Genomic DNA, 26,319 nt, shown 5'->3' with positions numbered 1-26,319 from the left:
CTGCATGTCTTTCTCTGATCAATACTGAATGCATCCCCTCCAGTGTCCTGGATTTCACAGAATACTCTGCATTTTGGGAGTTATTGCCGCCTCCTTCTGCAGCCCTGCCAAGCTACGAGATGTTCTGAAGAGACAGACCCTTCAACACAGAATGCCTTTGGGTCTAAGGAACAGTGCACTAGGTTGGGGGCTAGGAGACCATGGGGTCTAAGCTCATCTCTTTCACAGTTTTTTATATTTGTGTGTACTTCACAACCTCTAATATTGAGCATGGCCTTGAATCCCTGTCCTCAGGCAAGTATTCCCCCCATTTTACAAATAAGCTAACGGAGAGGTCACAGGAGGTCACTTCTGGCAGAATTGGGTATAAAACCCAGGTGTTTAAAATGGCAAGCCTAAATTTCCTCCAGTCATCCACAATGTGCTAAACCTAAGTATTTGTAAGCACCACTCTAACCACTAGATCATGCTCCCTTCCCAGAACTGGGAGTAGAATCCAGGAACACTGATCTCCAACATTATATCATAATTTAGCAAGTAGTTGTGTAATCCACTGGCAAATGTGTGCCACATCCCTCACTAGCTGCTGGCCTACAGAGAGGATAACATGGAATTCTTTAGCTCTGTACTAGGGATTTGAAGACTGAGGGTTCATGTCCTGCTAGTACTTTGTTTGCACATTATGGAATTTCTGTCCTTCCTAATTTCTTTTTAAACGACTGGTTTAATGAGTGAGAAAACATCCTTAAAAACTGCTTTATAGTTTAAAAAAATAAAAAACAAAAAAAAAACCCCAAACCACAAACATTATGCCACAACTGACAGATTATAATGTGTAACAAAACACAGGTACATCATGTTTCAGACATTTGCATCACATTGTGGTTGCTTCGATCACACATTGGCAGATTTAAGGTTGAGAGGTATGACTGAATGGAATGGAGGAGCTCAGAAGTGCCTACTAGTTAACCCAATGGTATATTAAGTCTTCTTTCTCTTCTCTTGCACTGTCACGTGAACTGTAAATGAGGAAATCCATTCCAGCAGTTTCATCATAAACTTAGAAGTTACCAACATTTAAATGTTCTTATTGGGTGAAATCAAACATGCAGTACTATATTTGGTATAAATTATAGAATGCCTAATCATTCCCAACAGCACAAGCCTTTCACTTACAATAAAAGTTTGGCAAATTCTACTTGGTTTGTTTTGCTGCAGATTTTACTGACCTTATCTGATTATATATTTTGTGTTTAAACAGTTCTGGGATAATCTAGATCCTCTTAGGAGATTTATTGAAGTATAATGTAGATCCAAAAGTGCCTTGACAGCCAAAACATACACAAAACAGCTGCTGTTTAATATAAAACAAAAGCACATGATTTTTCATCTTCAACATATCTTAATCCCGTTACTATGGTAGAATAACAAAGAAAAGGCTTGTTGCAATTAGTCCAGCAAATACAGGGCAAAACCATTGACTCAGGGCAAGAGAGACACAATCAAAACCACAACACCTTGGTTGCTGCCATAGGTAGATTATTTTTCTCTCCACTTCAAATGTTTACTGTTGTAAAAAAAAGAAATATAATTAGCATGTATGCTAATTGTCAAGTCTTTGATACTATAACACAGGTTGTATATGGCCATTGCGGACAGCATACATAGCTGGCATGTAGAAATTTTATTATTCCTTTGCTTTATCTACTTTCTATCTGACATGATTAAGTATTAAGGGGGACACATCCATTACCAGTGGTTTTCAAACCGGGGTTCAAGGAACCTTTTTTGATGGTCCACTGAATGAAACGTTTTGGGACACAGGCAGGGTTGAGCCCAGTCTACACACAGAAATTGCATCAATTTAACTAAATCAGTGCCAACATGTTGTATGGACAGTCTGAAGTTGGTTATCGATTTTGCTTAATTTAATTGCTTAACAATGTCCTCCATTATTAGACTGATTTAAGACTGTCTGCAAAAAGAACTGGCACAAATTTAAGTGAATCAATTTAGAAGCTGATTTAACTAAATGAATACAATTCCCGTAGTCCAGCTCTTGGATTGGGTTGTCGGGTGGATAAGTGGGTCAATGAGAGGTGCTTTGTGTCTCTTACAAAGTGACCTGCAGAATGAAAATGTTTGAAAACCACTTGATTAGATTTTAGTCAGGTACATCCCCTTGGCTGCACTTCATGCACTCCACAATCTCTAACAGTATAAAGTGTGGCTTTCCATCCCTTATTTGCAGTCCTACCATAGATAGGATGAAATGTCCTTGTTCTTATCGGACTGCCTCTCCTATTAACCTGGCCAAAGTATTTTCTTTCTTCAACCACCTGAACAGTCCAATTGAAAGCACCCACCGCAATTTAGGAGAGTCGGGATGACAGATAGCATTTTGCTGGGAATAGTTCAGCAGGCTGCTGGCACTTTCTGTGACTGCCTTTATTAAGAGTGTATGACATCAAGAGACTTTTGGAAGAACAAAGCATTCAGCCCTGGCACATAGGCCAATGAGTTCATAGTCCCCGTCTCTAAATGGTGCAGCTGTGCACCCTTTTGTTGTGTTTACAAAATACTTTTGAGTGCCAAGAAGCATCAGTAGCTGAATTGGCCTTTGAGAAAATAAATAATGTGGTATTAGATAAACAAAACAATGACAGTGTCAGGACTTTTAGTGCTACAGTGGTCCCTGCTACTGCTAGCTCCCAAGAAGAAGACCTATATGGGCATGAAAGCATATGGCTTATAACAGTTATCCTGTCTAGAACCAAGCCATCATCTCAGCAGTGTCTGATTCAATTGTTGGTTCTCATTTCTTGCTCCTTGTTCTGGCAGGGAGTGGGGGCACTGAGAAGACAGGTCACACAGCCCTTGGAGGAGCTGAGGGAAAGATGACTTGCTGTTGTTCACTCCTATCTTTCATTCAGAATGGCATTGAGGCTGGAAGTGTCTGGTCATGGTGTGGGTTACAAGGGTTATAAATAGAGAGCTCAGGGGAGTGAGGAGGGAAAAGGCCCCAGGTTGTCTACTGTCCTTTCTTAAAATGCTGGAAACTGCAGATTTTATTAAATAGTTATAATGACCAGTTATACCAATTATATCACTGTCTCCTCCAGAAGGATCCCAGACACATTTTATAAAATTATATCTAGGAATTACTTCATTCACTGCTGAACGGTGACCACCTCTGATGCTGAAGGCATCTGCTTCTCCTCCTTTTGAGCCCTTTAGCCTGTGCCTTTGCTTTGAATGAGGATTGTCAGAAGATTTTTTTTTCTTTTTTAACCTGAATCCTCTTCATGTGGTATTGCCATCCTCCTCAGATAAGAAGCCAGTTGATCCAAGAACGTAGTTTAAAACTGGATGCCTTCCAGTGGGTGGATGAACTGCAGTGTCAGGTTTATGACTTGGAAGCTGTAACATCCCAGAGAAACTCACCCACAGGTAAGGGAACATGTATTTCTTTTAAAATGACATGAACATCTAAACAAGGAGAGTAGATTTTTTTCCAGCTTAATTGTGTGGCTTGGGTACTGTACCACCATGGAGATTGCCAAAATGGCGCATGCCTGCATAGTCACCAACCCCCACCTACAAAAATAGATGGTTCCTCTCTTCCTTCATCCCCCTCTGCTTTTTTTTCTCATCATGTGTGAAGAAGGCTTGAAAGATGGCTTTGGAGTTTTGGGGGTGGGGATTTTTTTTTGTATTTTGTTGCTTGTTTGTTTTTTAACCTTAGCATCATCAGGAATATAAATACTGCTGTTTTTACTGGAAGTCTCTTTGGAGGACAAGAGAACAGGAGTTTGGAGCTTTCTCAGATCTTCACTGAAGGGACAAGAATTTTGAAACTTTAACAAAGACTTTTTTTCTTCCCAGCTGTTTTTTTTTTTATAACACCTGTTTAATTCAAAGTGCTTTAAACAGGTTGATGAAAAAAGAATATTAAACTGCCTTTCCAGTGTTAGCAGAGATGAAAAATACGGCCAGTGTGAATACCAAATGGGCAAGTAAGGCTGAGTACATTCTGAACCAACCAGAGATAGCTCTCTATGGGCAAATCAAACACACAGGATAAAAGAAGTGAAAATCAGCTTGGACATTTCAAAGTATTTGGTCTGCAGGGAGTTCCCATTATTCAACCTGTTGCATAGCTGGAGAACTTGTCTGGAGAGCAAGGAAAAGCCTTTTTTTAAAATGGAGCCTGCCTCAAAATACAGACATTCCTCAGATGTCTGTCCCCAAATACTAAAAGGACATGCTTTTCTCTAGCTTTTTCTTGATGAGTATGATGTTAATTGTGTATTATGGATGTTGTAATTTATTTCTTTAAAAAGGAATGAAGAAGAAGTCCATTAATCTGATGTCTTCTAGTGCTAGCAGCGTAAGAAGTCCTTTGTCAGGTAATAAACCAATACAGAATAACTATCACAGGCTCACAGAGTGCAAAGGTTTATAATTGTTATTAATTTGAATAAGGCTGTATTGCCTTTAGTTGTAATATCAAGCCCTAAAGTAATTGCATGCATTACTCTTCATTCTAGTGTTCATATTCATCTAGGGGTGACAATTGAACAGTTGCTAGGTCTCTGTCGATTTTAGGCTGTAATTGCAACCACAGCCACACCCTCATTTGATCCGGTTACAATAATCACAGTAGAGTTGTCCACGTAGATGCTTTAGTCACAGCACAACCAACTGTCCATCACGCTGCCTATCAGTGCTTTCTGAGAAAATCTGGCCTGCTGTCTCATATTGCCTGAGCAGGGGATAGAGGACAGGCACACAGATTAGTACCAGCAACACTCAGGACAGTGCATTCTGGGATGTCTTGCTGCACAAAGATATTGGAAGGAAGAGGAGCACCCATCTCAATTACACTGACTTAGGGTCGTATCTGCAGGGCAAGATAAGTGCTATAATTAAGTTTCAGAAACATAGCTAGGTGCCAATCAAAGCTATTGGCAAGGGTGACATGCGGCAAGCTGCCAGTGGCTACTAACAGAATATTAACCATGCTGTATGTGGAGACAATCCAAGCTTAGAGCTGATCATAGCAGTAACCAGTTAGAAACTCAGCATCTGCTTCAGAGATTTCTTCGTGCCTGAACGACCAACAGTCAATTAGGGAAGTGTCTCTGTCTGCCTGAAGACCTAATGAAGGGAAAAAACTAAGCTAACGCTTGAAATTGAAGAAACCATCGACTTACATTTTTGATTCTGTTGCAATCTAAGGGATAATGACAATAGAGCTTTGGAGAAACTATTCGCCTATAATGGATTAGATTAGAACTTGGATCAGCAAAGATCTGCTTCACTGATCTGTCCACGGATGGTGTAATATATGTATGAGTCCCACAGTAATGAGACTTAATCAAATCCCTGTCACTGGTTAGAGAAAGTCTTTATGCAGAAATATTGTGGCTATTTTTAATTCTGCACATTCTATTAGAAACCATACAGGAACCACTATGCAGTTAGGACAGGACTAAGAAAGAAGTTGCTTACAATTCTGTATCACTTAACATCTGTATTTTTATGATGTTTACTTATCAGAACAGGTGCTTTGTGTATTTTTGCTAAAGTCAAGTTCTGCTGTAACTCCACATTATTTATAATATAGGTTCTGCATCATGGGCCCAGCGCACAGTGATCTCGGCATCCACTCTACCCAGGGATTACAAGCAGAATCCGTTGACTCCAGATCCCAAAGGTAGCAATATAACATCAGGAAAGACTGAAAGGCCAAAGACTGTGAGTAATGGTGGATTTGGTAGTGAGTGGTTTAAAAAAAAAAAAAAAAAAAAAAAAAAAAGTCAGTGAAGTTTGTTAAAAATGAATTGTGTCGAGTCAGCTTTTAGGTCTGGATAACAGTCAAATCCCCCTTAAAGATCTGGATTAAGTAGTGGAATGGGGGAGTGATATAATTGAAGGCTTCCTGTTACACCTGATTCACAGTTCTTATACCCTATTGGCTGATTTCTAGGGACTTGTTAGGCTTCTAAGGGACAATGTGTCAGGGAGGACCACCTATGCTAGAGGGTGCTGTGGCAGGGTCAGTGACTTCTGAGAAGAGCAGAGGAGGTGTCTTACAATGAATCTTGTCCCTCTCTCCAGCCAGGAACCACCCCACTCCTAGTCAGCCTGCCTTCTTCAAGCCACTTCCCTTTGTTTCAAACTAGGAAGTAGCATGTACCTGTAGCACATGTTGGGATGGGTTGCTGATCAGGATAAATCTACTCAGGCTCAGTGTAATTACTACATAGACTCCTCCCCAGGATTAACATTACACCCCACTCACTTACAATTGCAGGTGCCCAGCAGATGGAAGAACAGAGTGATAGATGCTCTTTTACCAGACCTGGCTGAACACACACAACCTCCCATCCTCATGCAGCAGCATGAACACAGGCTGGCCCAAAAGTGAGCTGAAATGTACTTTTGATTAAAATCAGAGGGTGTTTTCAGACCTATGCATTTGTAACTGATCTGGCTAACATGGAGTGGGCTAATGAAATTTATGCAAAGTCAAACTGATGTACAAAGTAACACGTGCTCTGACTGGGCCCTGGTCTACACTACAAACTTATAGAGGTATAAATATGTTGCTGAGAGATGGTTATACCGACCTAACTCCCAGTGTAGACAGTGCTATGTTGGGGAGGTGGAATACCTACGCTGATGAGAGAAGCTCTCCCATTAGTGCAGGCAGCATCTTCACAAAGCGCTACAGCGGGGCAGCTGGCCCGTTGTAAGTGTAGACAAGGCCTGACAATCCTTTACTGGTGTGAACTGTGAAAGGCTTTTTGTTTTATAAAGACTGTGCATATTTGGCAATATGCACAGGTATGGAGAACCCCCAAAATATTAACCACATTCCAGGATTTGCTATGGTCATTCAGTGACAGACCTGCGGGTGGCTATATTACAACAGAAAAACTTCAAAAACAGACTCCAACGAGAGACTGCTGAGCTAGAATTGATATGCAAACTAGACACAATCAACTCCGGTTTGAATAAGGACTGGGAATGGCTGAGCCATTACAAACATTGATTCTATCTCCCCTTTTAAGTATTCTCACACTTCTTATCAAACTGTCTGTACTGGGCTATCTTGATTATCACTTCAAAAGTTTTTTTTCTCTTAATTAATTGGCCTCTCAGAGTTGGTAAGACAACTCCCACCTGTTTATGCTCTCTGTATGTGTGTATATCTCCTCAATATATGTTCCATTCTATATGCATCTGAAGAAGTGGGCTGTAGCCCACGAAAGCTTATGCTCTAATAAATTTGTTAGTCTCTAAGGTGCCACAAGTACTCCTGTTCTTTTTGCGGATACAGACTAACACGGCTGCTAATCTGAAACCTATGAAATTTTGTTTGTTTTATATAAAAGTAAATCATTCAGCTGGCCAACTTTCCATGGGAGAAAACAAAGCTAAGTACAGCATGCTTTGCAAATATGGACAAAAAAGTAATTCCCCTCTAGAGAACATGAAAAGTTGTGTAAAACAAAAGGATCTTCTCAGAGGGGGAGTGGGATGAAGGGGCCTTATCCTGCTGTTCAGTTATCATTAGAGCTGGTCAAAAAATGAAAATTACTTTTCACAATTTTTTTCGTTTGAATTCGAAGAAAAAGTTCAAAAATTTTGGTGCAAAGTAATTTTAGAAAAGTTGTTTCTGGAGAATCAAAACAATGTTTTGAAAAATTCTAGGGAGCAGGGGATTCTGGGCAGGAAACCAGGAATACCTGGTTTCCATCAAATTTCTACTGATTTGACACATTCCTGTGAAAAGTTTCAATTCTAGTGAATCAGCAGTTTCCAACAAGCTCTCGTTATTACCTCCTCTTTCACTTGTCACAGAAACTGATGTTCTGGGACTCCCTATTATCTAAATATGGTGATGTGAAAAGCTCTGTTCAATGTAGTCCTGAAGCCTTAAAACTCCACCTGTCCTACTGCTGAGTGTGTTAGCCTGATCTATAGTGTGGGTATTAATTATATTGATCACTTAAAAATTCCCAGGTATCACTTTGAGGGTTGACAGGTTCTTGTCCCAAGATCAGGCCCAGTATTAAAATTACTATATAGTTGGGAACCCCGATGGCTCTCACTATAGGAACTCTTCTATATTTCCAAATAGTTTATTAATACATTTAGCAAAGTCACACACACACACTCTAACTCAGTAAGATAGAGAGTGACAGAATGTACATCCATATACTCACACCATCCCTTGCAGGACGACCTGAAATGTTAGCCATCACCTTCCTCCTCATCATGAGTAGCCATTGTTCTAGCCCCTTCCAAGGGCAACATCTCTCTCTCCTACCCCACAGGCTGGAATGCAAACTTTATAATATGTTACACTGATGCCACTATATTTAAAACATATTCAGTAGGGGGTTTTCACTTTTTCCTTATATATATTGCCTCCTCCTACCAATGTTGAGGTGTCCTCCTTCTATAGATTAGTATACTGATACATGTAACTACCATGTCAGCTCATGATCATCTATCACCCCTTGCTTAAGCATATTTGCAGTTCCATGTTCCTTGTGGTAGAATATTTTAATTCCTACCATTAAGCAAGCTCTCCTTGGTATCTAAAAGTAACTGTTGATCTATGTCAAGGGTTACAGCCTACTTAACCACACTTATGCTAACAAAGTAAGTAAAACGGATGTGCCTAGTTTTACAGCTGTCATGTGTATATTCTCTTCTCCTTCCTCTCCTATTTCCCCTGCCTAGCTCTTGCTTCTGATTCTTACATCCTTTCTGTTATCTCACTTGAGATCTGAGAACAGCTGAATCGTAGTGCTTCCCTGACACAGCTCAGGCCAGTCCCAGCTTGAAGTAAGGCTGCTATGAGAACTAATGACAAGACTCTGTTGTACTACTACAGGTTCTCAGCTGGTGTGTTTTTTTTTTTTTTTTTAAGGTACCAAAGCAGAGCCCCAGCAATGACACTTTTTCAAAGACAAGGGATGGCAACTCGAACTGGCTTTTTCTTTCACAGCATTAACCTGTCTGTAAAAGAACACACCAGACTAGATGAAATAATGGTCTCTTCTGGCCTTAAATACCTCTGAAGATGTAGACCTTAGTTTCATAGATTTTAGGTGCCAAAATGCTTTAGATGCCATAGACACACTTGCTATTGTAAAGAGCAAAAGTGAAACCTGAACATAAGAATGGCCATGGTAGGTCAGAACAACTGTCCCTCTAGCCCAGTATCCTGTGCCAGATGCTTCAGAAGGAATGAATAGAACAGGGCAATTTATCAACTGAGCCATCCCATTGTCCAGTCCCACCTTCTGATTGGCTGAAGTTTAAGGACACCTAAAGCATGGGGTTGCATCCCTGAAAGTCTTGGCTAATTGCCATTGGTGGACCTTTCCTTCTTGAACTCAGTTATATTTTTGGCCTTCACAATATCCCCTGGCAATGAGTTCCACAGTCAATCCTCATTTCTCCACAGCATTTTTTGTTTGGAACTTCTGCAGCCACAGTGGCTATTTTGAATGCAAAGGCTGCAAGGACTGTATACTTAAAAAAATATCTTCCCTTGTTGCTAAAAGTAGAGAGAATATTTACAAACTAAATACAACCAAAACATTTATTCAGTAAATGTGATTTTATTTGTCAAATTTGGTTTTCTGATATTTGTTTTGCATTTCTTCCACTGAAGACAAAATACAAACAACACAGCAATGTCTGCAAGGAACATTCATAAGATACCAGGTTTGATAAATATATATTTGCACAAGGTGGTTTCAAGGACAAGTCAGATGATAAACAGCTTGAAAAAAGGTCACTACACTTCAGTGCTTAAGATCTGATTTAAAGGGGCAGCCTAATAGCAAATAAAACTACTCCATGGAGACAATCTAAGAAAGCTACCTTCCACTTCAACACACACGACTAAGAGGACCTGAAAGTTCTATTAGTCACATGCTAGTAGCCAGCATAGACTAACTGGCACTGTAATTCTGCAAGGAAACTGTCTCAATTTTAACAAAAAACAAAACAGAAACCATACCAAGGTAGCCTAAGCACATGTCTGGCACCTAGAATGAGTTGTCAGACAGAAACTAAGCCTTAGCTATGATTTTATCAGCAACTTAGGCAAGTCAGTTTGTCTAGCAAGGCAAGCATATAGACTGCTGCACAAAACTTACACCTTCCTAAAACAAGACTAAACCTATACTTCTGCAATAACTGCATTACAAAATTAAAACTTCCTGAAGATCGACATCAATGGCACCAAGATCCTGGAAAGTATCAATTGCTGACACTGAGGGATTAAGCTAGTAACTAAGGCAAGTTACCGCCTGTCCCGGTTTTTCCAACAAATTTGAGGCCAGATTTTTAAAACAATTAAGGCACTTGAAAAATGATTAAGTTTTTGCTTAATGAGCACATTTTCTAACATAAATCAAGATCACTGTGAGACTAAAGCATTTTAGCCAAATTTTACACAGTAATTAAATTAATCAACTTCAGGTTTAACTGTGGCATTGTTTTTCTTAAGTGTCCCATAGTCTTTTGCTGCAAGTTTCTAAGACCAAAATGTTAGACAGCTTTTAAAGAATTAGGAACAATACTAAATAAAATTGTTTTATGAATACTATTGGGAATATCTACTGTGTGTGAAGTGGGAGGTCAGTCTTGTCACATTATAGAAATAAGTGCATAGAGCATGTTCCTTTGCCCAAATTAAGTTATGAAACAATTTAAGGAGATGGGAGTGACAGACTAAATGATTTTACAATATAAGGCCAAGGATACACCATCCAATCCAGACAAACTGTGCTTGCTGGAAATTGGGTGGTCAGTCTGTTTAATAAACCCTGAGCTGACTGACTGCTTTTGTCTCGAGTAAATTAAATTGCAATTCTCTGAAGGTACAGCACTGTCTGGTAATTATTTTATATAGCAAGTTTAGTTTTCTATGCAGCGTAACAAAGTGAATGCTTTCCACGGTAGAAGAGCATGAGGAAATAAAACTCACTGCAACTAAAATGCTTTTTCATTTACTTATTAAGTCATGGCAATGTATGGGTTTTATAACTTAATTGGTGATCATGCTGTCAATGTTTAAACACCCAGTTTAAGATAAACATTTAAATCATGCAAGTCAGTAGCTGCATAAGACTATAGAATTTCCTCAAAATGGGGATAAGGAACACCATCCATTTGAAATCTAGTCAATTTCAATAGTTAAAAGTAGCTTCAAGTGCTAGGACTACCCAGTCCATTTCCAATGTTATCTTAGAATTGTTTCACTCCCATCGTGTTGCATCAAAGGCCCACATAAAGAGGAGGAGAAAGTGTTCGTAGGCAATGGAGGACAGTGAAACTTACTATGCACAAAGCAAACTGTTTCTCTGTTATAGTAATCTTGAATGCCTCTAACAATAATAGAGAACATTTTTTCAGACAAATATGATTTAAGTTGGTGCCCTTTTGAAGTCAGGAATGTGAAGTTATGCTATGGCCTTCCTATGCTTGCTTTATTACAGGCCAGAAATAATTTGAGGCTAGTGAAAATCTAGTTCACCTTCAAAATTAGTCCAATATCCCATTCCCTCATTTCACAAAAGAAGTCAACCTCTCGAAAGGTCAGAAAATAAAATGTTAGCCATGTTTTTGTTGTAGTGAATGTTGAGATTGGAAAGGTGTACTCTGCTTTACTCTATTAGGCTAGTACTGCATCAGCCTTTAACTTTGATACAAATGAAAATGGCACAAACATTTGAATTTGCAGCCTATCTTTTATTCTTTAAGGCACTGGACTTTATTTCCTCTTACATGAAGAGGAAATATTCTCACCACCCTTCCAGTTATAACAACTGAAAAGGCCAAATTTAAGAAATTAAAATGTGCAATACAATTCCTGGTTGGCATCTTTAATTCTCATGTAGAAAAATATGGGTTTGGCATTATTTTCATCCAAAAGGCTATTTTATGAAGACAGTTTCTATTTCTACAATCCTTTAACCTTCCTCGCAGTACACTACGAGAGCCACAAGCTAGCACAAATGATATTTCACTCCCAGAAGTCAGTCATTGATAAAATTATAGGGATACTGCACTTATGGTTGATTAAATCAGCCTCCACAATCATCATCATGAGATTGTCTACTCAAGACAGTGTTACCACTGAATACAAGAATCACTGTAAGTCTACATTTGGCATGTCAAGTTTAAAAAAAAAGTCCCACAGCTGCAGCCACTAAAGAAAAATAAGATAATCACAAGGACTCATGCAGCATATTGAGTACCTCTGTTGAGCCAGAGGTGATTCATACCACCTCTTGCCAAGTATAGTGTTACAAAAATATCATCCTTTCAAAAAGTCTTCTTTTGGAGATTTAAAGGATATTCTGAACTGTGGTGTTCCATACAGGACAGAGAATATATTTTGGTTCAGTGAACTACAAGTGTTGGGCTACTAGTCCATTGTAAAATGACAGGTTCTAGAGAGTATGATAATTTCGATCTTTGGACTTGCAGAATTTATACAGGAAGAAGACTACAGCCTGCAGACCCAGTACAAGGACAATCCCACCAATGAAACTGGCAGCATCAAATGTAGACTTGTGAGGAGCTGGTTTAGGGGGACTCTCAGTAGCATGTGTTGTACCTGTTAAACAACAAATTAATAGATTATAGTTTAACACGTGGATGTCACATTTACCATAAATATTATTACAGAATTTGGTGTTTTCCTTCTTGTACTATGAATCTGTTCAGTAAGAGGTTTGAGATTAAACACCGATTAAGAAAGCACAACCCCCAAGCATGACATTTGCCAATACAATTCTTCACTTCCTTCTTTGTACTCCCAGGTTTGAGGATCTGTCAAAGCAACATTCACAGCAATGATTTTCAGCCTGTGATCCGCAGCCTATACCTAAGATTTCCAAAGGGGTCTGCACTGCCATTTGAAATTTTTTCAGGGTCCATAAATGAAAAATGGTTGAAAGCCACTGCTGTATGAAGATTTTACCTTTCATTGAAACATTTACTGTACATTAGAGTACGTCAGACCACAAGTAACTAAGAGCTACTTTGAACTGCATGTAAGAACTAGTTTCATCCCCATTTCACGGAAGAATCCCAGTTAAACTAAATCTGTTCAAAATACCATTACCCACACTTTTGTTTTACTCTAAGAATGATGCCCATCATTGATACCTTAGGACTCCCAGAGGGCCAAAAATAATTTTCCTAATGAGGCGAGACCCTCTCTTCTGCTACCTACCCGAATCTATTTTTCTGCTCATATTTAGTGAATGACCTTACTAAAGAACAATAAAAATCTGTGCCCGAATAGTCTCCCATCTGTTAAATAAAATCTTCTAGCAACGTGCAACTAAAAGATTTAGATCTCATCACAACGCACAGGGCCCCAGTATTGTAGCCATCACCAAAAGAATAGGCTTTTAAAAACTACCTCCCCTTCTGAATATATTTCATTGGGTGGTATAATTTGTTAGTTTAATTTCAAGATCTAGTCTTTTAAATTGGACCCTATTGTTGTTGCCCAACATGTGTTAGTGCAGTGTTTCTCTACAACTGGTCCATGGATCAGCACCAGTCGCTGAGATCTCCTCAACACAGTTTAGGAAGGAGCAAGCCAGTCCCGGATATTAAAAAGACTGAAAAACACAGCGTTAGAGTATTTTACCTTAACCCAGGGTTATGTCAGGAGTGCAAGTTTAATATTTTAACTCAGTCACCGGACTTCACAAGTTCCTCTTCTGCAGCTTATACTTAACATGACTGAAATGAAGCCAGTCAAACTGCTTAATTTGGCCAATTCACTTACTTTGAAATTTCACTGAGCAGTGTTTGTTACTGTCAAGACAACATCTCAACAGATATTCCATCTTGATAAAGGTAACTGTGGCATACAAGGTCATGACTTTCTGGCATACCCACTGTTACTATTCTTCACTACTTCCTGTCACCTACTAAATAACATTATTTCCAAATAAGCTTTTCCGAATAAAGACTTTTTTTTTTATAAATACTTAAATGGATAGTAATAATTAAAAAAAAAAAGAAAGTTACCTGGTGTACTGATTGTCGAGAGAACTGGAGTACTTGAAGCAGTAGATGAAGCAGCAGGTGAAGTTGTATTGGTGATGTTAGCTGTTTTGTAGAGAGAAACTTCCAAATTCAGAATGTACAGCAGTATCACTTTTGTAAGCTCTATTTTTGTAATTGCTTCAGTTTTTATCTCACTTAAGCAAGAACAACCACCCTTAAAAATGCAGACTATGTACACATAGAATAGAGGTACAGTCAAACCTCGCAATAACATGCCCCGCCATAACGCAAAATCGAATATAACGCCATCATAAGTTGGCTCCTCTTTATGGCCTAGTATATCAGTGGTCCCCAACACCATGGCACCTGCTGGGACATTGATGTGCCCCCGCCTAGTGCCCAGCAAGGGAGAGAAGCTGCGGCCCCGCGCCTGCTGGGGACAGAGAACTCTGAGGCTGCGGGTGCCGGTGCTCTTTGTCCCCGGCAGGTGCGGGGCTGCGGCTTCTCTCCAGCTTCAAGAGGAGCCGCGGCCCCGCGCCTGCCGGGGACAGAGAACTCCGAGGCTGCGGGCGCCGGTGCTCTCTGTCCCCGGCAAGCGTTAGGCCACGGCTCCTCTCCCCTGCTGGGCACTAGGGGCACCAGGCGGCGCACATCAATGCACCGCATTGGGGACCACTGACTTAAACTGACTGGCTTGAAACCCTGCTATACTGCGACCCTGCATTTATCGCGATGGAATTTTTTGGACCCCAAACATCATGTTATAGCGGGGTTTCACTGTACTTATAATGCTGTGCAGTTAAGTAAATTTTTATAGACAAATTTTTATAGAGAGACACACACACACCCCCCCCAACCGCACCAAGACTCTTACACACACACTATATATTATATAAAAATACATAAATAAAATGTAAGTCTTGGTGCGGAATAGTTACCTGAATACTTAAGGCTCTCAAGCTATTATAAATTATTTAGTTTATTAGACAGTATAGTTCTTTATTTTGTATTGAGCACTAACATAACTGATATTTGCAACATCAAAAATACTGAGAACTTCCTCAGCTAGAAATCTGTTTCACTTACACAGTAGAACCTGAGTTTTACGAGCACTAATCTTACGAAGCAACGGTTATATTGACCACATTTCCTGAGTGGAAAAAAGGTAAGCCACAACAAAAATGATGTAGAAGAACCACCAGTTGACTTCCCTTCATATTCCTATGCCTTCAATCACTGGCAATTTCTTTGTAGGACAAGAAAGTTATGCACTGTACCTACTGTAACAGATGTTCAATTTTATGAACTACTTATTCCCAATTAGTTTAAGCAAACTTTGTAGAACCCTTGTTTTACAAAGTTATCTTACTTAGCCCAGTTAGCAGTTCATTACAGCAAATATTTCTTTTTTTTACCTGTGGTAACAGTGGCAGCTGTGGTAGCATTAGCAGCTGTGGTAGCATTAGCAGCTGTGGTAGCAGCAGTAGATGAATCTGTAGAATAGTGGGTAAAAAAATAAAGTTAACTTACGAGATTGTAATAAACATAAAACAGACTCCCATTTAAGGATAGTAAAATGCTTAATGGACCGTTATGAAGGCTAATGTGAAGTAGCAAAAAGTTTGGAAGAGTTCACTGCACTACAGTAACACTAAACTGTGGGAGCAAAATACCTCAAGCAAACAAAACTGACACGCCTATGGGGTAATTCAAGCCAGAAACAGGCTGTAACAGAGGCCAAGCCTGGACTCTCAGCCCAAGTGCCCTGGAACGTTCCAACTGGCTACCACAGATCCCGAAGAGTTGCTGTGGCTAACTGGTGGATGCAACCCATCCTTTGGATCTGGAAACTGGGCAGGATATGTGAGAGAGATTTAGGCATCCAGTTCCCCTTTGTGTCTTAGAAAGTCTTCCTATAGCAGTTCAAGTTCAATTTGGAGCTAGATTCCACAGGTGGGTATGCATTTGCTCTGGCTTGCTGGGTGATTAAAATGTATACTGAAAGCTGGGACATCTTCAGTGGTCCAAAAGGTTGAGTTTAGATAAAGCTCTCCTTCCACCGAGTACCAGAAAGTAAAACCTGAGCATATAGTCTAAGAAGCTGTTAGAACTTTTAAAAAAGAAACTTGTTAATAAAAGCAGTTTGCTGTATATACATATGTTCTAAGCACTGATTACAATGCATGTTATTTGGGGCAGCAGATTCATTAAGATTTCTTTCTAATGGGGGCTCCACCAATTCCCAGGATACAATCTAACAGTTTTTGGATATGCAGGAGTCAAGTAATACTTGGTATAACAGGAGAAATAGTCTCACTGCAAACCTAATAGGAATAGATTGGAGTTCTGCTACTCGTTCTGACACAACCAACAACAGTTTAACATGACAATAAAGTGCTGTTCTACTAGAAAGTGGTTTAGTAAAAAGTGGCATTCTGGGGTTCCTTATTTACCTTAGTGACTCCAGGGCAAATGCAATCAGTTTACAAAGAGGTTTTTCTAATTGCCAGTCCCTAAAACAAGTTGAAATCAGAAGTGAAGCACAAGCTAAGGCTACATTTTAGGCCTGGGTATTTTTAGTAAGTCACAGACAGGTCACTGGCTGTAAACAAAAATTCATGACCCGTGACCTGTCCATAACTTTTACTAAAAAAAGCAGTGAATAAAACTGGGGTGTGTGGCTGCCCAGGGCCCCTGTGGATGCTTTGTGTGGGGGGACAGCGGGAGGGTTAGCAGGGCCGGCAGGCTCCCTACCTGGCTCTGTGCCTATCCTCTCCCCCCACCCCCAGCATAGTTTGGGTGTGGGGCAGGGGCACAGGACAGGGTGAGGCGGGCTCTGGGCAATGCTTACCTGAGGGTCTCCACAGAAGCAGCGACATCCCTCTCACCCAGCTGCTAGACAGAGGCAAGGTCAGGCAGCTCTGCACACTACCTCTGGCTGCAGACACCTCCCCGCAGCTACCATTGGCTGTGGTTCCTGGCCATGGGAGCTGTGAAGCCAGCACTCTGGGCATAGGCAGCCCGCAGAGCTGCCTGGCCATGCCTCTGCCTAGCATCAGAGCGAGGGGGATGTTGTTTTCTTTAAGCTTACATACTATAGAGATTTGCTTATACAATTGATACAAAGTATGTTAGTGGAGGCTGATAACTATTGTGCTGAAAGTTGTAAAGAATAGGAGGACTGTCTCAAATAGATAACACAACTTGGAAAAGACTGCATTAAGAGTCAACCTAAACAATATCCAGATACTTACAAAAACACTGTGAAATGGCAGTACAGTTAACTCCTGTTGCATTTTCACAAGAAAAGTTTGATCCTGTCCAAAACAAAACAAAAACAAATATCAAGGAGCCATAGGAAAAGGTATTTTTATATTGACAATTTCTCAAAAATGATTATGCTTTTTATCAATTATAAATTATGTTATCTCATAAAATTTCTTAATGTTCTACGGGGGATTCCCTGGAGATGTCAGTCTCTTGGCTAGTAGAATTAAAACTATTTCAATGGACAAGATTTAATACACTTGAATGAGTTCCATCATTAATGACATGAAGTATGTTTTTGTAAAGCAAGAGTGAACAAAACAGTAACATTCACTCACATAAGCACTGTACGCAATCTGTGTAATACTTCTTGCAATATATTCTAGTTACAGATACCTTTTTCAATATGGTACATAAGCGGGTATGTGGATATAAACAGAGTCAGACAAGTTTAAATAAAACATTAAAAGCACTATTTAGTTTACTGTTACTATGTTTGAAAAACTAGGGCAGAAATACTCCGGGCGCAGTTCTGTGATACTGTACAATGACTTCCACTAAGAATAAATGGAAGTTGTGCAATATATCTAAAGCAGAATTTAACCTCCAATTTAAGAGGAATTCATATTTATCTGTTTTGATCAAATTGACAATCCATATTTACACAGCAATTTAGTGTTAATGTAGCCTGTTAAGAAGTTTCAAGACATTTAACACACTTATTTGTCCATAGTCCTCTCAAACAGGTTGTCCACAATGCCTTGAATTTTGTCAGAATTCTTGAGACTACATAAACTGAATTTGTAGTGGAAAGAACCTTTTGAGAGGAACACCAAAACTGGGCTGGTAATGTTTGAAACTTGCTTTCCATTAACTATGGAGAGAGATCCTCCATGCGACTTCACATGGGTAGTCTAAATAACCATGTATTATCCCATCACCACTACCCTCATTTCCTCTCCTTGTTCTAATTGTTCCATCCACTTCTGTCCCTCATGTTTAGAATCTAAACTCATCGAGGAGGGACTGTCTTAACACAATGTTTTGTTCAGTGTCCAGCACAATGGGACCCTAGTTCTGATTATGCCTTCTGGGCACAACTAAAATATAAATCAATAGGCTACCTTACATAACTGATTGTCTACTGCCCTGTAGTCTCTTGGGCCACTTGATATCAGGACAGGATTTAAGAGTTCTGTGGGATAATCTCAAAAAGGACTGCAATGTTGGAATGCTGGTCAATTTTAACACGTCAAGGTCCATCCACAACCTCCTTATCAGCAAGGCCAAGTAACTAGTTTACTGTCTTGAGAAGTCTATTGCTAGTAGTCAAGATTTTCCATGGTGCTTCAGGTAGTATGTCTGGTTAGCGGGCCTTTAAAAATTCTGCTTTTATTTGTATTATGGGCATAATATTCTGCTGCCTCTGGATAAGAATTTAAGATTAGTTTAACTTTCATGTCAAAGTGTTTGTAGTTTGTGTCCATTACTGTATTGGGATCTTAACAGTTTAGAACAATTTTAAGATAGTGTTGCTTTTCACTATGTTATCCACCAAAAGAGTTATCATTCATCACCCCTTGTAAATGTTTGTGAAATCAGGCCCAAAGACGTATCTAGTTATTAAATATTAGTTTTTCCAGATGTTTACCTTTGCACTGAATCCACTTGCATCCTGGGACAGTGCTATTAACACAGTCATTGCAGGTTTTAAGATCTGCACAGCTGTCTGAAAAAGGGAAAACATTTAATTATGGGCCAGTTGATAGTTATCAGAAGAGCAACTCTCCCAAAGATAATGGGATTAGTTTTCTAGCATTTTTAAATCACAGATCTCAGTTTTACTTATTAGCACCTCCATAACATCCTCAAAAGTGTTTACATATGAACTGAGTCAACTCCCCAAGTAAACATCTTTATTTTCGGATAAGAAGCTGTAGCACAGAGAAGCCATATGCCTAAATTCACACAAATCCATGGCACAGAACCAAGACTGGGTGTCAACAGATCTGGTGGTTAACCCATAGGATTATCTTTTTTCCTCTCAAGTATCGTTAGTGACTCCAACTACACATGCATTAGGCTCAAGTAGATTCAAATGCACTTTACTCCTGGCCAACAACACTATTGCTATTCCAATGCCATACCCCAGAAATGTCAGTTATACCTTATGTAGTGGTCTCCAAATATATTTAATAAAGCTCATGGGAATCTAAATAGAGAACAGAAAATTTACAAGAGTGAAAAAAACTAAGGGTATGCCTAAACAGTAAAGAAAAATCCACAGTAGGGCCCTGGCAGTAGATTTAGATTCACAGGGCTGGGCTGCGGGGCTGTTTCACTGCCATGTAGATGTCTGGGGGCTCAGGACTCTAGGATCCTGCAAGGAGGGAGGGTCCCAGAGCTCAGACTCCAGCCGAGCCCAGAAGTCTACACAGCTCCGCAGCCTGAGCCTCAGGAGCCCAAGTCAGCTGGTATGGGTCAGCCATGGGTTTTTCTTTGATGTGTAGACATATCCTAAGTCTGCAAACAAGACTTCACAGGAGTATTTTGAAACCTCAGTGGGTAAAAGCCTTTACTATAAAAAGGGAAGAGACAACAGAAAATAGAGTCAGTTAAAGACTTATGGGAGAAAGCAACACAATGGAATTCGTTAATGCTGGCCTAGCTGGTATAAGCCCTCATTTGTTACAACTGTACCAAAAGAGTGTGGAACAGACCAGAATGAAAACAGTTTTCCTGTTTTACCACACTGGCAACTAGTTCTAGTGGGACTGATGCTGGTTCTCTACAAAGTTATTTGGACATATTAAACCCACAATTGGCTCTCCAAAGAGACTATGCTAGCAGGACCAAAAGTCTTGTGTGCATGCTGCTGCACAATAGATGCTATCTATTTAAGCACATATTTTAGCTGATAAAACAAGAGTGTTAAAATTTGACTTTTCCATACTCTAGAACTCTATCCTGGCTCCTGGAGTGGACAAGTACTTTACAATGCTATAGAATAGGGCTCAGCAATCTTTGACACGCAGCCCGCCAGGGTAAGCACCCTGGCAGCCCGGGGCAGTTCGTTTACCTGTCACATCTGCAGGTTCGGCCGATTGCAGTTCCCATTGGCCACGGTTCGCCGTTCCAGGCCAACAGGGGCTGTGGGAAGCTGTGGCCAGCACATCCCTCAGCCCGCGCAGCTTCCCACAGCCCCCATTGGCCTGGGATGGCGGACCGCAGCCAGTGGGAGCCGTGATTGTCCGAACCCGCGTGCCAAAGGTTGCCAATCCCTGCTACACAAAACAACAGTCTAAGCATGGATAGGAATAACTGCAACTAGACCTGACAGCTCTGGATGGGTAAGAGATGGAAACTTCCCTCAGGGTTCAAATGCCAACGCTACTACAATGCAGAATTGGAAATCCTGAATACCAAGACTGATCTTCCCTGCTGAGCATATATCTTCACTCATATGGGGTCTGTTACTAGTAGTTTGAGATAGTTGGGAGGGAAGATACTAGGTAACTGAAAACCAGGAATGGCTTATAGGACAGAGTCCACCCACTCTCACTGGGTTTCTCAACAGGTGTGACCTGGTACTTCTGTTTTTGTAACTAGAGTCAGCTTGTCTAACTCAACCCTGCTTATTTTTTGGAATACTAAGTTTTCTTAAGGTGTCTAGTGCATGCAATGCCAGCCTTGACTCTAAAAGTGACGTACTGTTTTTCTTGGAGAAACTATCAGCTTCTCCACCTGGGAGTGAACACATCTTTTAATACTGAATCGGAAGTCCAGTTGCAATTAGAGATTATCCTTAGACTGGAACCAGACCAGAAATGTCCTGTCACTTGGATATGCACACGTGTCCTATGTTGCTCATGACTATCAAGATCTCAGTCAGCAATGGTTTCCACATGAAAGTATGCCTACAGATACTATCATCCAGCCTCTGAAACTGAATCTGAGCAGACACCTGCTGGCTCAGATAAATCCTCTGCCAGACTTCAAATGTACTAGATCCTGTTCTAGAGCAAGAAAGCTTGGAGCTGAGCTTTGTCTTACAGCCCCAAGGTACCTGCAGACATCACTCTTGAAACAGCAGCTCTTGCCACCATACAAATTAAAGGTAATTTTTTTACTTGAAGTCAAGGCATTTACCTGGCCTGAGTGACCTTTCACGTTTCCTTGTGAAGAGACTTGGTCATACTAAGCCATCTACACTGATATTTGGCAATGTAGACCTGGTAAATCCATATTTTGAGGTGAAAGCATAGACTGGTAAACCCTTCAGCCACATGAAGACTGCAGCAATGAAGCTCAGGATTCTAGGGCCTTGAATTCAGCTCTTTCTTCTGGATATATATCTTGACTTTAGCAAAGTCTTTGATACGGTCTCCCACAGTATTCTTGCCAGCAAGTTAAAGTAGTATGGATTGGATGAATGGACTATAAGGTGGATAGAAAGTTGGCTAGATTGTTGGGCTCAACGGGTAGTGATCAATGGCTTGATGTCTAGTTGGCAGCCGGTATCAAGCAAAGTTCCCCAAGGGTCGGTCTTGGGGCTGGTTTTGTTCAGCATCTTTATCTGGATAATGGGATGAACTGCACCCTCAGCAAGTTCGAAGAGGACACTAAGCTGGGGGGAGAGGTAACTACGCCGGTGGGTAGGGATAGGGTACAGAGTGACCGAGACAAATTGGAGGATTGGGCCAAAAGAAATCTGATTAAGTTCAACAAGGACAAGTGCAGAGTCCTGCACTTAGGATGGAAAAATCCCATGCACCACTACAGGCTGGGGACCAACTGGCTAAGCAGCAGTTCTGCAGAAAAGGACCTGGGGATTACAGTGGACGAGAAGCTGGATATGAGTCAGCAGTGTGCCCTTGCTGCCAAGAAGGCCAACTGGATATTGGACTGTATTAGTAGGAGCATTGCCAGCAGATCGAGGGAAGTGATTATTCCTCTCTATTCGGCACTGGTGAGGTCATACACGGAGTACTGTGTCCAGTTTTGGTCCCCCCCACTACAGAAGGGATGTGAGCAAATTGGAGAGAGTCCAGCGGAGGGTAACGAAAATTATTAGGGGGCTCGGGCACATGTCTTATGAGGAGAGGCTGAGGGAACTGGGGTTATTTAGTCTGCAGAAGAGTGAGGCCGGATTTGATAGCTGCCTTCAATTACCTGAAGGGGGGAGGTTCCAAAGAAGATGGAGCTAGGCTGTTCTCAGGGTGGCAGATGACAGAACAAGAAGCAAAGGTCTTAAGTTGCAGTGGGGGAGGTCTAGGGTGGATATTAGGAAACACTATTTCACTAGGAGGGTGGTAAAGCACTGGAATGGGTTACCTAGAAGGGTGGTGGAATCTCCACCCTTAGAGGTTTTTAAGGCCTGGCTCGACAAAGCTCTTTGCTGCGATGATTTAGTTGGTGTTGGTCCTGCTTTGAGCAGGGGGTTGGACTAGATGACCTCCTCAGGTCTCTTCCAACCCTAATATTCTGTGACTCTATAAGGCTGCCTCAGAATTACGAGAGAAGTGTCTTACGACATTGTTGCCTATTTCTCCACTTTCCAGGAAAAAGTGTTTCCTTACACCTTTTAATCTTTACCAGCTCATCAACACAGTGCGAGGACACACCAATCCTAATCACATGGGAAAGCTGGTCCAGCTACCCATCAATGATGGTCACAATTCCGAGAGAGGCATGGTTCCAAAAATCAATTCAGTCTGCAGGTTCTCCTCTTCTGTAAAGATGTATATGGCTAATGACCATACCCTGAATAGAATCAGAATAGCACCCATCTCCAGATACTTCCCGTTAATGCCATACAAGCAACTTGGCACAGCACTTCAATGGAGATGGCAGGACAGAAGTTGCTGCCAAAACAAGGCAGCTGATAACAGTTTTGTTAAGGTTCTCGGTGCAGACTGCATCCCCTTTAGACTGCACTATCTTTTTGTTCTGTTTGTACAGCGCTTATCAAAGAGGGTCCCAGTCCATGACCAGGGCTCTTACCATGACCATCACCACCGTAATACAACTAATAGAATAATAAAGTTGTGTCTGCCTGACCACTGCGGTGCAAGTGTACCACTGCATCATCTCAAAAATGGAACAGTCAACTTTGACCATGAACCTGAATTACTGGAATAATTCAGTCACAAGGAGTCCCATCTTCAGATGCCATCCCAACCTTGACAAGGGTACTCTAAAAGGTTTCAGTTTGGGGCTGCCTGAAGTCAAAAGCTGCAATGAGCCCCACAGAGCCTCTTGCTTTCAATGCTGCTGCTGCAGAAAAAGCTTCTCCTCTCAAGAGGAACATCTCAGTACTAGACTTAACTAACAAAAACTGCAAGTTCATAAGGTGCTGCTGACCCTGACCTGCTTATATGACAACTGGAGTAGATAGTGCTACAGTGGTTTCAGCCATTCTCTTCAGTTTTTGAGGAGGAAACTGCTCCTCTATCAAAACTCCTCACTTGCAGTCCCACATGGATTTATCTTATGCTGAAGAGGGTGATGCACATCATATCAGGACACAGAATTACTGGCAGAAGTAATACAAAAATATCAAATATGTGAACAGTCAATATGATTTTACCATATTAATGACATGTCCAGTCTCATTTTGCCTCAAACAAAACTATAATGGCTTTTAAGATTTAACTGTATGAACAACTCTAATTTTGTTCATGTGATTACATATGCTGTACTTGGATCTACTACATTTCACTATTCTAAACAGAAGTCATAATATTTTTATAATGATCTTTTGAATACATTAAGTAAAGTACTGAAATTCTCACCCATAGAAATTTTTGCCTTATATTTCCCTAAATTTGATGTACCAAGACCAGTACTGAAGTGAGGTGATCTAGTGGATTAAGCATACGATTAGCAATAGTGAGCCTTGTTTTCTAAATGCCACTGAATGGACGTGAGGCTCTGGCAAGTCACTTCCTCCACTAACAAGTACTAATTTTCCTTTCATACAAGGTCATTCTGAGAATGAATGTTTAAACAAAATATTGGATAGGACAATCTTCAATTAATTATAGTTAAGGCTATGATTTTGTCAGGGATATTTTTAGTAAAAGTCAGGGACAGGTCACAGACAAACAAAAAATCATGGAAGCCTGTCCTGATTTTTACTAAAAACATCCCTGACAAAATGGTGAGGGAGGAGGGCCCAGCACCCTGCCCCCTCCCCCGCCACTTCAGAGGCTGGGAGGTGTAGGGATGCCATTGCCCAGTGGCTAGGAGGGGCCCCCTGTAGGGCTGAAGCTGGGGGGTCCCCCCACCGCCATGCAGGGATGGGAGCTACAGGGTGGGCCCCCTCTGCCAAAAGTGGCAGAGGAGCTGGGGGAGAGGGGCGCTGCCCCTAAGCAGCTCCGGGGTCCGTCTGCTACCACCAGCTGGGGAGCTGCGCCTCCCCCTCTCCCTGCCCAGGGCCATTGAGCAGCTCTGGGGTCCCTCTGCCACTAGCACCTGTGGGATGGCCCCAGCTACGCACAGTGGCTGAGCCACTGCAAGGGGGACCCCTGCCAGCAGCAGTGACTAGGCAGCTCAGGGGGTCACCACCAATGGCGGACCGGTCAGTTGTGTGTATGTGTGGGGGAGACCGCCACCCACAGCTACTGGGCAGCTGCGGGAGGGTGCCCTACCACTCAGTGGCTGGGCTGCTGTGGGTTCCCCCGCTGCAGGCAGCAGCTAGTCAGTTCCATGTCATAATCTTAGCCTTAATTATAGTGGCGCATTTCCTTAATGTAGGGAGTGCCAATTAACAAACACTATATAACAACATAAAGTTGTCTAGATGCATGCAATAAACTATTGTAGATGTGAGTACATGACTATCAAAAACTCCAGAGGGACAGTTTATTCTCCTGATTACTCAAGAACAGGCTCTGTGGCTGGTTACTCAGTTTTGCTGCGCTGTTTGCTCCCAGTGGTCTTTGCACTTTTTTACGCCAACTATAAATCACGGCTTCGGGAGGCAGATCTGGACATTTCCTGCCCTGGGTTACTCAAATCTGTTAAGGGGCTCTGCTTGTCCTCCTCCTGCCGCAACAGGGTAAGCAAATGCTGCAAGCGGCGATTAACACCAGCAAGCCGCGCTTTCGGGAACTGGATCCAACACCCGAGGAAACAAGCCGGATGCGCGTGCAACGGAGCCGACTGCCACCAGGTCTCCTGGGCAGCGCGGAGAGGGCGCAGGGCACCAGGGAATCGCGGCGACAGAAGCGAACTTAAGACGACACCTCCCACCCCCCAGCCGTGGAGCCGCGCCGGCCACACAGGGCCCCCCGCGCTGGGGACAGCGGGGCGCTCCGGCTGCACACGGCCGGTCAGCGCCCGGCTCGCGACGCGCCTCCCACCCCCGGCCGGGGAAGGAGCGAACTCCTGCGGGGCGCCAGCGCACGGGCCCGCCACAGCGCTCGAATCTGGGGGAGGGGCGGCCCCCACCGTTTACAGCCCCCGGCCCCAAGAGGAGCCGCCCGCGCGGGCCCGCCCCGCTCCCGCCTCACCTTCCCCCGCCGCCGCCGCCCATAGCAGGGCCAAGCAGGCCGTGGCGAGCAGGAACCCCGGTGTCCGGCCCATAGCTCGGTGTCTGACTGACTCCTCCGCGACCAACCGCAACGACGCTCGCTCTACAGCTCCCAACCCAGCTACGTCATGTGAGCAAGTGGGAAGGGCGTGGCGCTGACGTATTACGTAGAAGCGACTGGCCCCGCCCCCGCTCAGGATTCGGTCCGTCTATTCGCCGCGCCTCATCCTCCACCCCTCTGGTACAATGGAACAGTCCCCAGCCGAGCACCAGGGCGGTGGCAGAACACGCCCCTTCTGCACGTGACCGCATCCGGCCTCGGTGCCCCCCATCAGGTGACGGCCGTCCCGCCCTCTCGGGCGTTCACATGCCCCTCGAGCCCCGCTGTCGGGGCTGGTGAGAGAGTGGGACAAGGCCTGCCCGCCCCACCCCCGCGCTGCGCTGCG

The 26,319-nt window shown here is 42.3% G+C and overlaps 2 protein-coding genes across 4 annotated transcripts in view; one reads left to right on the top strand and one right to left on the bottom strand.

The window, feature by feature from the left end:
* The window catches only part of LOC128834829 (uncharacterized), a 118,471-nt gene extending 111,156 nt beyond the window's left edge, over nt 1-7,315 (top strand). For all 3 annotated transcript variants that reach the window (XM_054023950.1, XM_054023949.1, XM_054023951.1), the window contains 4 exons: nt 3,330-3,450; nt 4,344-4,409; nt 5,630-5,760; nt 6,320-7,315. In XM_054023950.1, the coding sequence (XP_053879925.1) occupies nt 3,330-3,450; nt 4,344-4,409; nt 5,630-5,760; nt 6,320-6,433 (432 nt within the window). In that variant the 3' untranslated portion in view covers nt 6,434-7,315. The remainder of the gene's footprint in view (nt 1-3,329; nt 3,451-4,343; nt 4,410-5,629; nt 5,761-6,319) is intronic.
* A 2,312-nt stretch (nt 7,316-9,627) lies between these two features.
* Nucleotides 9,628-26,008, bottom strand: CD164 (CD164 molecule). Its single transcript, XM_054021699.1, has 6 exons — nt 25,854-26,008; nt 18,989-19,066; nt 17,325-17,387; nt 15,486-15,563; nt 14,092-14,172; nt 9,628-12,658 (listed from the first exon to the last, which is right to left on the bottom strand). Exons 1-6 carry the CDS (start codon nt 25,924-25,926, stop codon nt 12,492-12,494), a joined length of 540 nt encoding a protein of 179 aa, XP_053877674.1. The 5' UTR covers nt 25,927-26,008; the 3' UTR covers nt 9,628-12,491.
* Nucleotides 26,009-26,319: the final 311 nt, after the last annotated feature.

Source organism: Malaclemys terrapin, chromosome 3 (assembly GCF_027887155.1).
Source record: "Malaclemys terrapin pileata isolate rMalTer1 chromosome 3, rMalTer1.hap1, whole genome shotgun sequence".
NCBI lineage: Eukaryota > Metazoa > Chordata > Testudines > Emydidae > Malaclemys > Malaclemys terrapin.
Note: the sequence above shows the minus strand (reverse complement) of the source record. Positions and strands in the feature narration are given on the sequence as shown.

Coding starts and splice junctions, on each gene's coding strand:
- CD164 (XM_054021699.1), bottom strand. CDS start 25,926: ATGGGCCGGACACCGGGGTTCCTGCTCGCCACGGCCTGCTTGGCCCTG. Junction 17,388..18,988: donor CAAGTGGATTCAGTGCAAAG/GTAAACATCTGG, acceptor TGTTTTGGACAG/GATCAAACTTTTCTTGTGAA. Junction 15,564..17,324: donor TGCCATTTCACAGTGTTTTT/GTAAGTATCTGG, acceptor ACTATTCTACAG/ATTCATCTACTGCTGCTACC.